The sequence below is a fragment of the Lagopus leucura genome, unplaced genomic scaffold (genome assembly GCF_019238085.1).
Source record: "Lagopus leucura isolate 7727_CA_CO unplaced genomic scaffold, USGS_WTPT01 Super-Scaffold_100002, whole genome shotgun sequence".
In the NCBI taxonomy this organism is placed as follows: domain Eukaryota; kingdom Metazoa; phylum Chordata; class Aves; order Galliformes; family Phasianidae; genus Lagopus; species Lagopus leucura.
In genome coordinates this window covers 1,217,459-1,233,462 of record NW_024962263.1, presented here as the reverse complement: position 1 = coordinate 1,233,462, position 16,004 = coordinate 1,217,459, and the positions used below count along the sequence as shown (strand labels likewise).

General features: G+C 38.7%; 1 protein-coding gene across 2 annotated transcripts in view; it reads right to left on the bottom strand.

Moving 5' to 3' along the window:
- Nucleotides 1-234: 234 nt before the first annotated feature.
- The window catches only part of TGFBR1 (transforming growth factor beta receptor 1), a 32,785-nt gene continuing 17,015 nt past the window's right edge, over nt 235-16,004 (bottom strand). For both annotated transcript variants that reach the window (XM_042868803.1, XM_042868804.1), the window contains exons 5-9: nt 13,409-13,576; nt 12,249-12,405; nt 7,141-7,265; nt 6,396-6,526; nt 235-3,929 (exon numbers count right to left, since the gene is read on the bottom strand). In XM_042868803.1, the coding sequence (XP_042724737.1) occupies nt 3,804-3,929; nt 6,396-6,526; nt 7,141-7,265; nt 12,249-12,405; nt 13,409-13,576 (707 nt within the window). In that variant the 3' untranslated portion in view covers nt 235-3,803. The remainder of the gene's footprint in view (nt 3,930-6,395; nt 6,527-7,140; nt 7,266-12,248; nt 12,406-13,408; nt 13,577-16,004) is intronic.

Sequence of the window (16,004 nt, the reverse complement as noted above, 5' to 3'; positions counted from 1 at the left end):
GGGAAAAAAATGAAAAAAAAAAATAATATATATATATATATATATATACTCATTTTCACTCCTTTAATCTCTCTGTTGTAGTTGTAGTGTTAGCACCTAATATATGCATCCACTCTTCTACTGTCATCCTATTTACAATCCACTGAAATGTATACTCTAAAAATACAATACAGTTTCAGAAATGTAAGGGGAAATGCACAATTTTCTAAGGTTTAAAAAAGTGACAGCCATCTGTACAGGATCATCAAATTTATCATCCAAGAAGTAAAATTTACAAGGCAGTATCCATCCACACAGCTACATGAAGGGGTAGGTGCTACACTCAGAGCAGCAGACTTGCTAATACAACAAAATATGGAATATGAAAGTGTTTTGGGGCACGGGAAAATACATTTAGTACCACTGAAGCTAAAAATTTAGGATTAGCCATATTCTAAAAACATATAACTGCAAACCTGGAAAACGTTCTGAAAATATTAAGCATTATATACACGAGGTAAATGTACCTTGGCCTTTTAAGAGGTAATTAGAGTTTAAAGCAACTGATAGTGATTTTTTTTTTTTTATAAACATGAAATGATTAACGCCATACAATCGTTTCAATGGAACAGTATAAACAAGAAACTAACTAAAAGCTGGAATTCATGACAATCACACGCAGAACCATGACTGAAAATATAATATAGCCTCTTATTTGTTTGACACCTTCATGTTCCCATACAGTCAGTGTTTTTATATACAAAGTCTTTCTCAGGATTACAAGTGAGACCACAGGAGGGTGACAGCAGATCATCACGCCTGGAAAATCAGCTTGATAAACATCTCAGAATTCCAGCTTTCAACATTAGAAGGTCCCTGAAGAACTCCAGCATTCCAAAAGCATTATTTTGGGCTTTTCAGCATCAGAAAATTCTCCCCACTCTTTATTCTACATGTCAGTATGCATCCAACTGATCGCCGAGGCTTCCAATGCTACTAAAATATCAAATTGATTGAATCCATAAAACTTAAGTGAACATATAAGGTACGTATATTTACAATAAACATTTGCATCAGTATTCAAACTGTTTTGGTATATACTTGAAATGATATAAAATTAGTATTCTGAATGCTAAAATATTTTGGTCCCCCTGGATTTCCAAGAGCAGATCCGGTGATAATAAAATCTTAATTTAAAAAATACTTATGTGTACCTGTGTCCATACATATAAGATATGATCTTGCACAGGTAACACTTAAAGTTACATAATATATACAGACACAGCCTTTGTAAAAGGTGTTCAGTTTTTATAATGTAAAAGAACACAGCATGAAGTCGTGGTATCCGAACTGAGGATACATACATATCCATTCAGAATTTTCCTGTACTGCATTCCAATATGAACAACATAGTTGTTCTAAAATAATATTTGTAATGTCACACAGTATTGACTGTCCTTCCCATGGCATGATGTTTCTAAATTATGAACGATACCATTTGTATCTATGATAAGGAATCAGGTAAAGCTACGACAAACGTCAGAATTTAACATTATTTAGATAATAAGTCTCTAAAATTAGTATGGAGCAAATAGTAAGTCTTCCTCTGATGCTGACTTGTTTTCTGTAAGTATTTTTCTGCATCTACAGGATGCGTTAAAGGGGCATGTCAAATAAGTAGAATGAAGAGTCTGGTTACATTTGGTCATTTGCATAAAGGTAGTTTAAAATCCCTACGTGAAGTCATTTTGATTTAACTTTGACTGACAGCGTCCTGAAAGCAGTGTGCCAAAAAGAGACACAACACACAGGTGGGACAGTTGTACGAACATTGCAACCCAACTGTTTTCTACTGAGAACTTCTCTGTCATTGTGTTCTGTTCTCTAAACTCATCCACTGTGGTGGCTGAAGAAAGAATTGCGTTCCACGCAGCTCAAACTCTGACAGTCTGTAATTCCACATCATTTAATCCCATCTCCAAGCAAGCATTAAGAGTTTGGCACTGCTCAAGACTTACCTAACGCTAAGCCTTGGCCAAGACTTTTGCCACCTACACGGCCTTTTCACTAGGCTCTCTGCCCATCTTACTGCTGTTACCAATTGTGCATCACAGACGAAGGGGCACAATCTCAGCTATGCTACCATTAGCAAATCACCTTGCCATCCCTACTAGCTCTGTGAAAAGCCTTCGAGGAGCTATATGCTGAAAAACAAAAAGAAAGCAGAATTAAGGTTGCTGTGTGTTGCTCACCAGGAATACTCCTGGAGAGTGAAAGGTTAATTGTTAGTTTATATACTAATTACCAGCCAAAGATCAACCACACTCTTCCTACCACTGCAAGTAAAACATATCCTGGCAAGAAAAAATCTTAACAAGTTTCCCTACCCTCGTTCAGAAGTTGGGCAGGAAGGAATTCAATTTCTAAACAAGTCTGCGAAGATACTGTGATGTCCCTACAGCTTCAGGCAAGGTCTGACTAAAGCCAGGCATGCTTTTATGTATCCTTACGACAACACAAACCATCATAAGCTTTGTTCTTCTGAAGAACATTGATGGAGTCTTCTGGTATTTGTATCTAAAGACCTTCAGCTCACTGGTTTCTATAGCTCATCCCTTTCTTTGTATGTGGCACACAAAAAATATGCACATAAGATTTACAGGCAGCTTCTAGCTTTCTTGTACAAAAGCCTAAATAAGTCTCCCTAGTTACAAGTACACTTCGCGCTCATTTAATTGCGAATATTAGCTTTTAAGCCTAAAGACTCCACAGAACTGCACAGAACATATGCTTCTATTATTAAATTTGAAGGGGGAAAATCTTCCTTGAGATCATCTTAATTTTCACGCTATTTTTCTGAAGTAGGTTGGTCTTCAAGATTTCAGAATTACCACATAAAATAAAGCTTAAATTACGACTCATGACTTGGCAATTACAAAGTGTGACAATGAATTAACCAGTTTACATGTTTTGAGACTTTAAACAATAGTTTAAAGAGTTAGATTTTGGTAAAATTCAAGGTCTTCCACAAATTACACACTCGCTTGCTGAAATGAGTGCGAGTTAAATCTTACCTAGGGAAAGGAACAGTTCATTCTTGGAAATCAAAAGTACCATGGGCTCTGTACACTTGCTGGTATGCATGAAAAGACTCAAAAGCAGCACTTACTGATATAATACAATCTATTTTAAAGGCAATGTAGTGTTCTGGAAATATGGAAAAAAAACAAACAGTAATCATGTAGATAGTTGCATAATTTATGTTCCCCACTACTGAATGAGGTCAAATTTGCAAATTAAGGTAAGCATTCCAAAGACATACAACCTTAATGGGCAGCAAAGCATACTCCAACAGTACATTCAAAATCTGAATCAAAGAACTGTAACAGCGGTTCAGAATACTCAATGTACCAGGCAGGAATAACGTCGCTGAAGCAGCCTTCAATGCACTCTAGAACAATACAGTGAACCGTTGCCATTTTAAAAGCAATCTTGTTTTCAGTACAGTTTACTAGAAGTTAAGACCAGCTATGAACTTTCCAAATAAAAAAATCATAGGTCAATAAAAGCAAAACTAGTCTACACGATGTTTTGTAAGTAACCTCAGAACAAGGTTCATAGTGCACAGAAAGGACCCAAAGCAACTGCTCAGCACATCCACAGAAATCCTAACAAGTGACGTTCCTATGCAGTATTAAAAGGCAGCAATATCCTTCTGTTCCCCCAGTGAGGTAGAACAATTAACCTTCTTAACACGCCACTCTGGTGCAGGTATGGATTTTTACAGTTTTTTTTTGTGTTTGTTTTTGGTAGCAAATCCAGGATCACATCTTTATCCCCTCCTGTTGACTAAGCTGTGATAGTGTTTTCTTAATACGCAACGCTGTTAGCCTAGCAGCTCCGTTGGCATACCAGCATTCCCGCATGATCTTTGCCATTACTCGTAATGCCTGCAAAAGAAACAAATTATTACATGCATTTCTGTTCATACAAAACCTCTGTACTGCCTTAGCCTCTTATAGTACATATTTCTGGAGTCTATTACTAGGACTACATTGGCATGTTGTATAAGAACACTCAAATCTTGATTTTTTTTCCTGTAAGTAAGAGATCTGGTATTATTCAGCATGTGCAAAAATACTGTAACAAAATTTAATAGCTTGTCTAACTGTTTTCCAACCTAAAGTTCTGAATTAGAAAAAACACACTAATTGTGCTTTAAATCCAGGTAAAAAGCAATAGTAAAGAACCAGAAGGCACTAAATATTAGCATGGAAGTGCTGTGTAGCTGAGCATGTACCCAAACACTTTCTCAATCATTAAGTGCTTTTCAAAGAGTTAGTTAAATATACAGCAATTCAGCACTTTTTGTTAATCAGGTACTTCCATTGAATTTGAACTTTATAACATTCTGAAAACTTGGAGCCTTTTTATCCCTCAAAAACCTATTTTTTGAAATTTGTAAACGCTACTATCAAGTCACAATGGAAAGAACAAAAATTGATGAAATAAAGGATAGATACACAGATTTTACGCTCAGAGCTGTATGATAAGAAATTGCTTAGTTGATTTGCAAGATTTGAATGGAAGCATTAAAAAAAAAAAACAACTTTTGTAGCAGTAGGTGTGTACTGCCTTTCTCTCCAAGCTGCACTGTGTTGCCAAATCTTTTTTCTCAGGCCTTCATGTGTGTATTAACTTCACACATTCCACAACCCAGTTACCTCTTCCATCTAATGGACATCACATCAACCTACTCCTCTTCTAGCTTCCTGCAGCTATTCTCCTATGCTCTGGCAAGCAGTAGCTACCAGCGTAACAAACTCGTTCCAGAGTCAGTCTAAATTCTGCAAGATATGCCTCTGTCAAACGAGAGGGAAAAGGCACCAGACTTAGTGCCCGGCTGGTTCACATCAGGCAGGACAGCACTGTTGAAGACGAGCAGTACTGTTGTCCTGGCAGAATGCTGAGTTGAAACTATGCCTGCTTTTCAAAAAATGTACTAGCCAGCCTAGGTATAAACCAACTGGCACAGACCTAATGAGAAGCTGTACATTTTTCCTGATTAAAACAACAAAAAAAAAGCTTTTACTGCCTCAGCTGTGTGTTAATCCTGACAAGCAACTGACTCCCAATCCACAGAGCTGCCTGTTCACTCACCATGGAGTGGAGAAAGAAAATCAGAAGGGCAAAAGCGGGAAAACACGAGCTGAGGTGAAGACAGTTTAATAATGAGGAACAAAAAAAAAAAAAAAAAAATCCAACAAAAACAAACAATTTAGAAGCCATTGCTCACCATCAGCTGAACAATACCTGGTCAGCCACCGAGCAACAACAGCAGCCTGACCAGAATTAAGCTGCTGAGCATGACACTGAGTGTTATGGTATATCCCACTGATTAATTTGAATTTTTGTCCCGTGTTTCCTTCCAGCCTCTTGTCCGCTACCAAATTACAAGCCATGGGGGCACAGCTGAGTTATCAGTGTGCTCAGGCAGCTAGAAGGGCCAACTGTATCCCAGGGTACATGAACCACGGCACTGCTAGCTGGTCAGCCTCATCTTCAGTACTGTGTGCAGTTTCTGGTGCCATGGTACAAAAAGGACATAAAACTATCAGTGTCCAAAGGAGGGCTAGGAATATGATGAAGGGTCCAGAGGGGAGACCCTATCAGGAACACCTGAAGTACTTTGGTTTGTTCAGTCCAGAGAAGAGGAGACCTCATTGTGACCTACAGCTTCTCCATTAGAGGAGCAGAGAGGCAGGTGCTGATCTCTCTGTTGAACAAAACCCGAGAGAACACCATGAAGCTGTAACAGGTTCATGTTGGGTGTCAAGAAAAGGTTCTTCACCACAAGGGTGGCTGAGTACTGGAATGGCTCCCCAGGGAAGCGGTCACGGCACCGAGCCTGCTAGAGTCAAGAAGTGCCTGGACAATGCTCTCAGTCATACTGTCTGATTTTTGGATGGTGCCATGTGGGGCCAGGAGTTGGACTCAATGATCCTTACAGATCCCTTCCAACTCGGGATAAGATGTAATTCTATGATTCTAGGAAGATTAACTGTATCCTAGCCAGATGCTGTACAGCCTCCTATTAAGCCATTTATTCACAATGACACTTCCCAGACAACGTAATTGATACTAGCTTTAACTTATATTAGCTTCCCTTATGCTTCACAGGAAGGAATGCTAGAATTCTTTGTGGAACATAAGCTATTCGCTTTTGTAGGACTTCATTAAATATTTAGGCATAATCAAAGTTCAAGAGTATTCAATAAAGCCACGATGATTAGAAAGAAAGAAAGTTTTCCCAGAGGCAACCCTTCTCCCTTCCACCACAAGCACAACTTTCAAGCTGCTGAAATCAATAAAAGCTCCAGCGTTCATAAAACAGCTTTATAGAGGTTAGCCAATACCTCACAGCTCTGCCATCTGTTTGGGATATTGGGCCTTAACTTCTGCTCACAAACAACTTTTTTCATTTCTTCAACAGAAGGATCTGAAGGAACTAGGTCATAATATGGCAACTGGTAATCTTCATGGATTCCTGTAATTGGTTGAAAAAAATCTTTTATTTTTACCTAACACTGAAACATGCACTCTAATTTTACTTACGGTCCTTATTGGCGCCATTTTATTTTTCTACTTTTATTTCTATAAAAAACATCACATTGTGATCTACAATAACATTTTGAAAAAACATCCTTACACATACCTTTACATTACCTTTGAACAAATTTTGAAACGTATATATTTGGAAGAGATGAAAGCTATGCCAAATCTTTCATAGGCTAATCCAAAGAAGTCCTTTTTGGAAACATGCCATTTTGAATAAACTGTACACATCTAAACACATGATGTCTAGGTCTTAATTGCAGTGTTGATCTCAAGGGCATTTAACTCTACTCTTTTATTCTCTTTACATCAACAGTTTTAGAGAGAAAAAAACAATACAGGCAGGACTATTTCCCATATTCCTCACCTGCTATGGTTCATTATTTTACACAGAGGTGGAATCAACTAGACATCATTTACAGGATTAGCAATTAGAGAGTCTGAAACATACTGCAGTGTTTTTCAAGAAAATTTCTTAAGCTTCTGCTCACAAGGATCTGTAAATTACAAAACTTGACAGAATTTTAAGTAAAGATTGCTACATACCACCGATTGAACATCGACGAGCAATTTCCCAAAATACTAATCCCATTGCATAGATGTCTGCTCGTTTGAATGATTCAAAATGTTTCATATTTATGGAATCATCTAAAACTTCAGGTGCCATGTACCTATTTGCAATAAAAGAACAGAAAACGTGTGATTTCATAAGTATCTCCTGTAGAAGAAACTCGGTGTTACTGTTCAGCTCAAACACATTTATGTGGAAAAGGAGAGAGAGAGAAATAATGCACTTTACATTAAGATGTTCAAAGTTTCCCTGCTTTTGGCATATACGTTTACAAAAAAAAAAATAAAAAAAAAATCAAAGCATTGAAATAAACAGCTGTAAGATTTAATGTAAATTAAATAGAATTTATGAGGGATATTTAGATTTGATTACTAACAGAAAATATACTTCACAATTTAGAATACAGAAAGATAACTGAGTGCCAATTTGAAGAGCAAGTGAATGGAGAGCAGAGAGCCTGAATCGTGGAACAGCTTGGGTTGGAAGAGATCTCAAGAACCCCTTCCAGGGTTGGAAGGGATCTCAAGAACCATCAAGCGTCAATGCCCCACCACAGGCAGGGAAACAAGCTGCTAGATCAAGTATTAGATCAGATTACCCAGGGCCCCATCCAGCCTGGCCTTTACCACCTCCGAGGATGGGGCATCCGCAATTTCTCTGGGCAGTCTGTTCCAGCACCTCACCATTTTCTCAGAAAATACACTTTCCCCTGACATCTGATTTAAATCTTGTTTCCCTTAGTTTTAAACTTCTCCTCCCTACCCCTGTTTACCTGTGTGATTTCCCTCATGTTTATTAACTCCTTTAAATATTGGAAGGCTGTAAAGAGGTCTCCCTGCAGCCCTCCCTTTTCCAGGCTGAACAAGCCCAGCTCCTTCAGCCTACCAGCCCACCAATCATCTTCATGGCCCTTCTCTGAACCCTCTCCAATAAGCTCCACATCTTTCCTCCGTTGGGGGCCCCAGATTTGGACGCAGTACTCCAACTGGGGCCTTGTGAGGGCAGAATAGAGAGGGACAATCACCTCCCTTGCCCTGCTTGCCACCTGATGGAATCTAGAACACCACTGATCTTCTGGACTGCAAGTACATGCTGCTGGCTCACGTTCAGTTTTTCATCCACCACAACCCCTAGGTCCCTCTCAGCAGGGCTACAAGGCTGAAAAGTCTTAAGTTTTCACAAAAGACAGAGTCAAAGAATTCCCACATAAAAATACACGGACAGCAGTTTACAGGAACGCTTGTTGTTCTTTATGCAGAAGAGAGTACATCTGCAAAAGTAGGATTTTCTGAGAATGCTGCTGAGGCACAGGGGAAAAGACTTGTGGGAGATTATACTAAAAGGTTGTAAGGTGTACGGGAACTGCTGAATCACAGCCTGAACCTCTGACTGAGCACCTGAGGCGAGCCATGAGTCAGCCCTGGGAGCACAGGTGAAGGCAAAGCTCTTGTGCTACTGGAAGGAGTGGAGCCTGGCTGCACCTCTCCTAGACCCCATTGAAGAGCTGAGTATGATGAGGGCAGGATCTTTTTTGGAGATCGCTCCTCTTGGAGCCTTCTCAGCGAGCCCAGGACAAGGGTAAGCTTTCTGCCTGTTCTTTGGTGTGATAACCTGCTTAGCCTAACTTCCCTGTATATTTTTCAGTTATAACATCCATATATCCACTGATTATAGGTAAGGTTATATGGAAGAGCACCTGCTTCATTAAGGTTATCCAACCAAAGACCTTTCATTGTAAAGCAGACAAACAGAAAGCAATAAGCAAAAAAAAAAAAGGGGGAATAAGTAAAATGTGAAGAGATAAACAAAAAGAGCCATAAACTTGGTAGATGTAACAGAAACAGTAATGATGACCAAAAGCCTCCAGTCACTGACTGATGGGCTATTAAGAAACTCCAGGCATAGTTTAGGAGAAGGCCAGTCTCGATTTTTTAATTGCTAATAAGCGTGAAAACAAGAGAAATGCAAGGAGTGTGGATATTCATACTGTACTGTGGGACAACATGAAACTTATCAAGCAATATTTAGGAGAAGGGAACCTAAAAGGAGCCAAACTGAAGGAATACACAAAATGACCTGACAAAGGGGCCAGGTGCATGTAGACAGACCATCTGTTTTTCCGATCAAGGCCCATCTCTGTCTGCTCATTGCTGTCTTTTTAAATCTTTTTTAAAAACTATCATTCTATATAATCTCATCATTTGCCCTCCCACACTGCACATGTGCTCTAAGGTCTACAGGCCACAACTGGAAATAGGTGTGATTCAGAGCCAGTAACTGGAATCAGACCAGGGATGAAGGTGCCACTGGGCCTCGAGTGCCATAAGCTACAGAGGAAGAATGTTTCAGCAACTGGAAATGGAACTGCACGTCCTAGAAGTCTTTGGAGCATACATATGGAGTGACAGCTCTTGTGGGGGAAACAGTACGAGCGAATTCTGGGCCAGCAACTGCAGTCAAACAGTGGGTGAAGACATCCCTGGGACTGGGTTGCCAGCAATAGGAGCAAGTCATTGTCTCACTGCCAGTGAGAATGAAGAAGCAAATGAAGGTCAGTGCTTCAGACACTGGAATGGGACCATGGGTAACAGGGCCCACAGTTCCAGCTGACAGGTACCAGTTTCTGCAGGACTGGGATCAGAGAAGCAGAGTAAGGGCTCTCTGTCAAAGAGAGAAGATAGGATTGCGGCAGCAGCCCCTACAGATTAAGTATTAAATGCATGAGGTCTCAGATAATTAACATGTATAGATTACTGCAATGTCAGCCAATAGTTCTACTTCTGGAACAGTCACAGAAGCTTATACACAACTATATCCAATCAGCAATAGCACTGCAGAGACTTAAATATACTAGGACTCCCATTTTCTTAGCACCAGAGGTAGCATGTAAAATACAAGACTGGAAGTGACATACAAAGAAGGAAGGGCTATCAATAAGAATGCAAAAATATGCATAGTCCAATAAGGGTTGTTGAAGACAAGGTTCTCCTGAGCAAAGTATAGGCATATAAATCCCTCACATGATAACAGCACAAGCAGAGAACAACTGTCTGAACAGAAACATGAGGCTTACCTTGACTGCATTTACCAAGTGAATGTGGTTATAAACTTGTATGTCAGTCTTTTACAAGTCTCAAATGATTCTAGGATATCTACATTGAAAACTTAAATCAAGAAAAATGCAGGATTATAGTGAGCGTTTCCTGATTTCAACAAGGACTTTGCACACATACTGGATTATAATCTTATGTTACTTCATGTCCTTAACAGTATAATGCTCAGCTTCTGGTCCAAAGGAAATATTTAATCTATCTCAAGATCATGTGGGGACAGTGGGGACAAGAATATTGAAGGAGTTTGAAGGATAGGGGAAAAAAAGCACAAACCAAAATACCCCAAACATGATGCTGGTCTGTTAGGCAAAATCCCTTAAGCAAGTACTAGTGAAGGCTGTCCCATTTCTTTAAGTCATCCTAGGGACAAGAATTTTAACAGAAAAACTCAGAGGCCCATGGTTGAATTCATGCCCTCAAGGAAGAACAGAAAAACAAGGATATTCTCACCCCTGAAACTTATAAGAGGAAGCTTGGCTTGCTCCCTAGACCGTAAGTTTTACTGTAGATAATTACTGCAAAAAAAATATTAACTTAGTCTAGTCTCTCTAAATTTGCATAGAGAGCTTCCATGCAAAGAAGAGAAACCAGAAGAGATACTGGTATTCAGCAACTGAAGTACAGTTGTTATTGAATAGGTGCAAGCTGAGCTTTACTATGGAAAAATAAGTGAAGATGCAGAGTTACTTACCTAAGAATTCACAAAAGGGAGGAAGAAGGGACCAAGCCTTTCTATGAAAATGAACAGTTGTCAAAGAAGTGACTAAAGTCTAAAGCGGGCAGTGGACTTAGTCCTAATGCTGCCCATTGCAGAAAGAGAGCTGTTACATCTTGAACCTTGTGAAGAAGCATGAGGCAATGATTAGTGAGGATTTTGGAGGAGTAATTCCCAGTATTTTGTAATCTAGCAGAAATTCAGGAAGTAAATCATCTGGCCACTTGTGTAGCATTTTTAATTTGGTAAGGGAGCAAGAATAGCAGGGCTTTAGAATGAAGTAATCTCAACAATGTAATTGTCAGTAAAACAACTTGCATTTAAAATTCTAAAAGCTTTGTTCACACATGCACACATAGCATCACTCACTGAAGAGAAAAAAATCATTTTTGATTTAACAATCAGATCAGGCAACATCAGTACAGAATATCCTCCAAGGCAGCTAGAGCATATGGCTGAATTTAATACTGCACAGCCCTATATGACAGGGTTTCCATACATTTCTCAGTGACAGACTTTGGTACAAGCAGCATCACTGATCTAACACTGAAGCACTTAATTATTTGCACTTAGAAGTGCAATTATGCATGTCTCAAGTTACTTTGAGAATGAGAAAAATCTACATATCCAAATTCAGAGGTAGACTTTTTTTTTTTTTTTTTTTTTTTTTAGAAAAAAAGAGAGCAATATTGATCCATCCACTGGTAATTCTGTTTATGCAACAGATGACTGCCTTGAGATATTTTTTTTCTCTTAAAAATATAACTCCATGGAAGTCTATACTCAAGACTCTGCACACTGTTCTACCATGTGGGATTCAAATTTGAAACAAATAAAATACTGCCCCCAAAAAACAAGGAAAATTGACAAGTAAAAAGAAAAGCACATGCTTTACTTTCAACATCCCAACTTACATGCACCCAGATGGCAACAAGGCATAAAATACAAAGACAGAGCAAGTGAAATCTCTATAGGTATTTCTGAGGTCTTCTAATCGTTTAATGTATACTTGTGCAAAATGTAGCAGGACACGTTTTCAAGCATTTTATATACATGCTAGCAGTAGAAGCCAAAAGTACCACTGCGTGCTTTAAATACAGTCTAATGCACCAGCTGAACTGCCTGCAACAGAAATCTACTTGGTACTGTTTATATTTATTTTTTAAGTTTGTAGCTAAAAAACAAATCTAAACAGGAGAAAAAGCAAAGCATTTTATTAAGAAGACATCTGATACATCACACTAATAGTTTTTACCTTTTTGTTCCTACTCTGTGGTTGGGGGCAATGTCAATTGTGTCTGTAGCTGAATCGTGTCGAACTGCCAGCCCCAGGTCTGCAATGCAGCATGTTCCATTCTTTTTTACCAATATGTTTTTTGATTTCAAATCTCTGTGGGCAATCGCTGGTTTGCCTGTAAAGAGAAAACAAAAATAACACATATGTAAAACAACTGCTAATATTCTAGACCTGGTGCAGATTTTGTTTCAAATTACGGAATTCTTTCCAGATCTGCTACTTTGAGCTCATCCTCAAGATAATCCCTGAAATCATTCTTTGTGGACTAGCTAGCTGACCAGAAAAGTGCACTAAATGCTTATGGTATTACCCTAGTCTATGCTGCTTCCCTCCCTCATCCTACGTACATACAAGCAGTGCATAAGTACTACTTGCTGTCAAAAGACTTCTATCTCATGAAACAGCTCCTTAATGCTGCCACAAATCAAAAGTAGGCACTGCATGTGTGTAGTGTATGAAAGATAATTACATAATCACAAGAACTGGATACATCATAGAAGGGAAGGTTAAAAAAGACCCAAGCCCCCAGAATGCCTCAAAATATCAGCAGTTAGAAAAATCATAAAGTGCATCAGTTAAACTAGAAACTTTACATACGTCTTAACAGTAAGGAAGTTTCTGACAGTTTATTCTCTTTGTAAGCTTTTGAAGGAAAACAAAATGATTTTGCTGTAGTAGTACAAGAGCAGCCATTTTAGCACGTAAAGGAATGTAGCTGGTGGGTGACAGTTGAGAGAAAGCCTGTTATCATCAATGAAGAAGAGATAAGCATACTTTTACAACTAATAGACTTCCAGAAGTTCACCCTTTTTTTTTTATTAGGTAGTAGAAGAAAAATTTCCAATTTCATCTTGTTCTCAGTAGAAACATATACTGAAACACGCTGTCTACATCAAATTAAGATCCTATTTTAGTTCAGAAATTATTATAGGTCCTAAACAAACATTTCTCAATTAACTCGGCTCCTCAAAAGATTACAAAAGCAAGCAGTTGCAAAAAAGCTAGTCTGAGAAAGTTCAGTGTTCTAATTAAGACAAAGTACAAAGAGCTAAGTGTCACTAAAATAAAACCGTAAATCTATTTTAGCCACGTAACAGACTGAATAATTTAAAGATTACCTTGTGTGCCTACAATTTCCATGTGAAGATGAGCAAGGCCACTGGCAGTAGACAAGGCTAATTTTATCATTCCTTCCACGGTTACTGTATACCTGTTCAGGTAATCAAAGAGCGACCCATGTTCGTGATAATCTGACACCAACCACAGCTGTGTCCACGTACCATTGTCTGCAAAACAACACCAGCATGAATGTCACACACACAAAACTGCACCCACAGACCCCACTCTTATACAGTGCTTAGGGATTGCAAACTATGTTTTGTAACCTCCACCAGGTAGACTTCAAGTCTTTACTTCTATCCTAGTAACATTTAAATGCCTCTGTAAAGGTCTTACAATGCAAAAACATTATGAACAGCTTAGGGAATATTCATTAACTTAAATTAAAAGGCAAACTGCAGAAAGCCTACGTTGCTATTGTTCCTGCCTAGGGAACAGTATGAATGCATGATGCAAAGCTAATGACACCAGTACCAGTCCAAAGTCATCCAGACTACAGGTAGAAAAAAATACCTGTCTAAAAACTCCTGCAAGTTTATTACGAGTTTATAGCTTAACTTGCTTCACTTATTACTCTATTTTTGCTTTACCAGGCTAATTACTTCAGGTAGTAAGTGTTAAAAAAAAAAAAAAAACAACCAATTATCTCCTGCCCTCAATCATACTTCTGTGCAACTATGTGCCTGTGCAAATCAAGTATTGCCTCATAACTCTTTCAGTCTCTCCCCATACTTATCCAGCCTCAGTCTGTGACACACTGCCCACAGTTATGAGCAGATGTTGGATTTTCCTCCTGGAGTGGGAGCTTGCAAGCAGCAGCCTGATGTTTTATTTCAAGAACTAAACCAAATCCCACCACCAGTGACCTCAAAGTTGCTGGCCAGAACTGTGGTTTCCAAAGAGAACAAGGGATAAAGAGAATGAAAAACACCAGTTACGAGAAAACCAGTTTGCTGTATGATTTTCCACTGAACTATGAGACAGACAGACAGACAGGCTGCAATACACAAATACCTCAAGATAGAAAAGTGACAGGCAAGAATCCAGTTGCTCAAACTACAAGAACACTGGACACAATGTCTTGAAGTTTATCTACAGAAAGAAGACTAACAAGTCAAATCATGGGGAAGAAAGGCTTTCTGACCTAGGAAGCTGAAAGTACATCCACAGAACAGTCCTGCCGCTATGTAGGTTTTCTAATTATTTCTTTATTAATTTAAAGCTCTCAAGACAGATCTCAGAAGTATTTTATAGCTACTTTTGTGGCTGTATTTTATAATTACAATTATAAAATTGTAGTTCAGGACCTCTATCCCAATCTACACAGCCATTATTCCTAATAACAGGTGACAACACAAGCTAAACATATGAAGAACAGGAAGAAACGAATGCAGAAGTTAGTTCCTATCATAAGTATCCTGCTAATCAAACTGACAGTTCTGCAGCTTCTTACATTTCTTTTTTCTTCCTCCAATTCCTCAAAAACACGCTGGGCTCAGAAAAGTCAGAAGCACAACATGCCAGATCTGCAGATCATAGACTATATATTTAAGCACTGTTGAGTGGGTGAGAAAACTTTAAAGAAACACTTCTACATGTGTGGTTCAAGAGAGGTCAGAGTTACCATTAAAGGAGAAACTACATCAGTAACAATGCATTTTTAAAAATAATCTAAACATTTCAGAGCAGGAACATAAAAGTCTAAATTACATTAAAACAATTCTTATACTAGAAAAAGAATTCTAGCTCCCTACATTCACAGCTTACTTTCAAACGTAACTTCACTGAACCAGTTTCACAGAACCATTAGATAAGCATTTACAGGCACATAAAATGATGCTCTTTCCAATGCACATATTCAATAAGCTCAAAAAAGCTGTAGGAGTTCAAAATGAAATAACCTAGTCACAAGTCAGAACATTTTCTTACTTTCATTTTACTGCTTCATCAGTTACATCCCCACACTGACTGAAACAATACCTGGCCATTAGCACCATACACAGTCACGCAGTCACTGACTCATCCTCTGTGTTTCTTATGGATGGGATTTCTGTGTGTTTAAGCTACACAACAGTAAGTACAGAATTCAGCAGATATCCAGGAGCAATTAAATTTAAGCTATCTACTAGGTCTACTGCATTGAAACAGATCTTCCAAAGACACTAGATTGTTCATGAAAAACCACCACTGTGCTGAGTCAAGACTGTATTGCCTACACATAAAGTCTTTTCCTCTGAACTCCAGATGCTTACCTAAGAAGAGAACACATTTCTAATTACAGATCCTTCTGTTTTCTTTTGTACAATTCTACTACCTGAAAGGTGCAAAAATAAACAAATAAATAAATAAATCACAGAATATCCCAATTTGGACTCGATGATCCTTGTGGGTCCCTTCCAACTCCTGGTTGCACACATCACCACCCACAATTTAAACCATGTTTCTGAGAGCACCATATCCAAACACTCCTTGAACAACACCAGCAGGCTTATGTCATGACATGGGGTGTTACAGTGCCCAACAACCCTCTGGTGAAGGGTGCAACCCTCTCCTGACACAGCTCTATGCCATTCCCCTGGGTCCTGTCACTGCCAT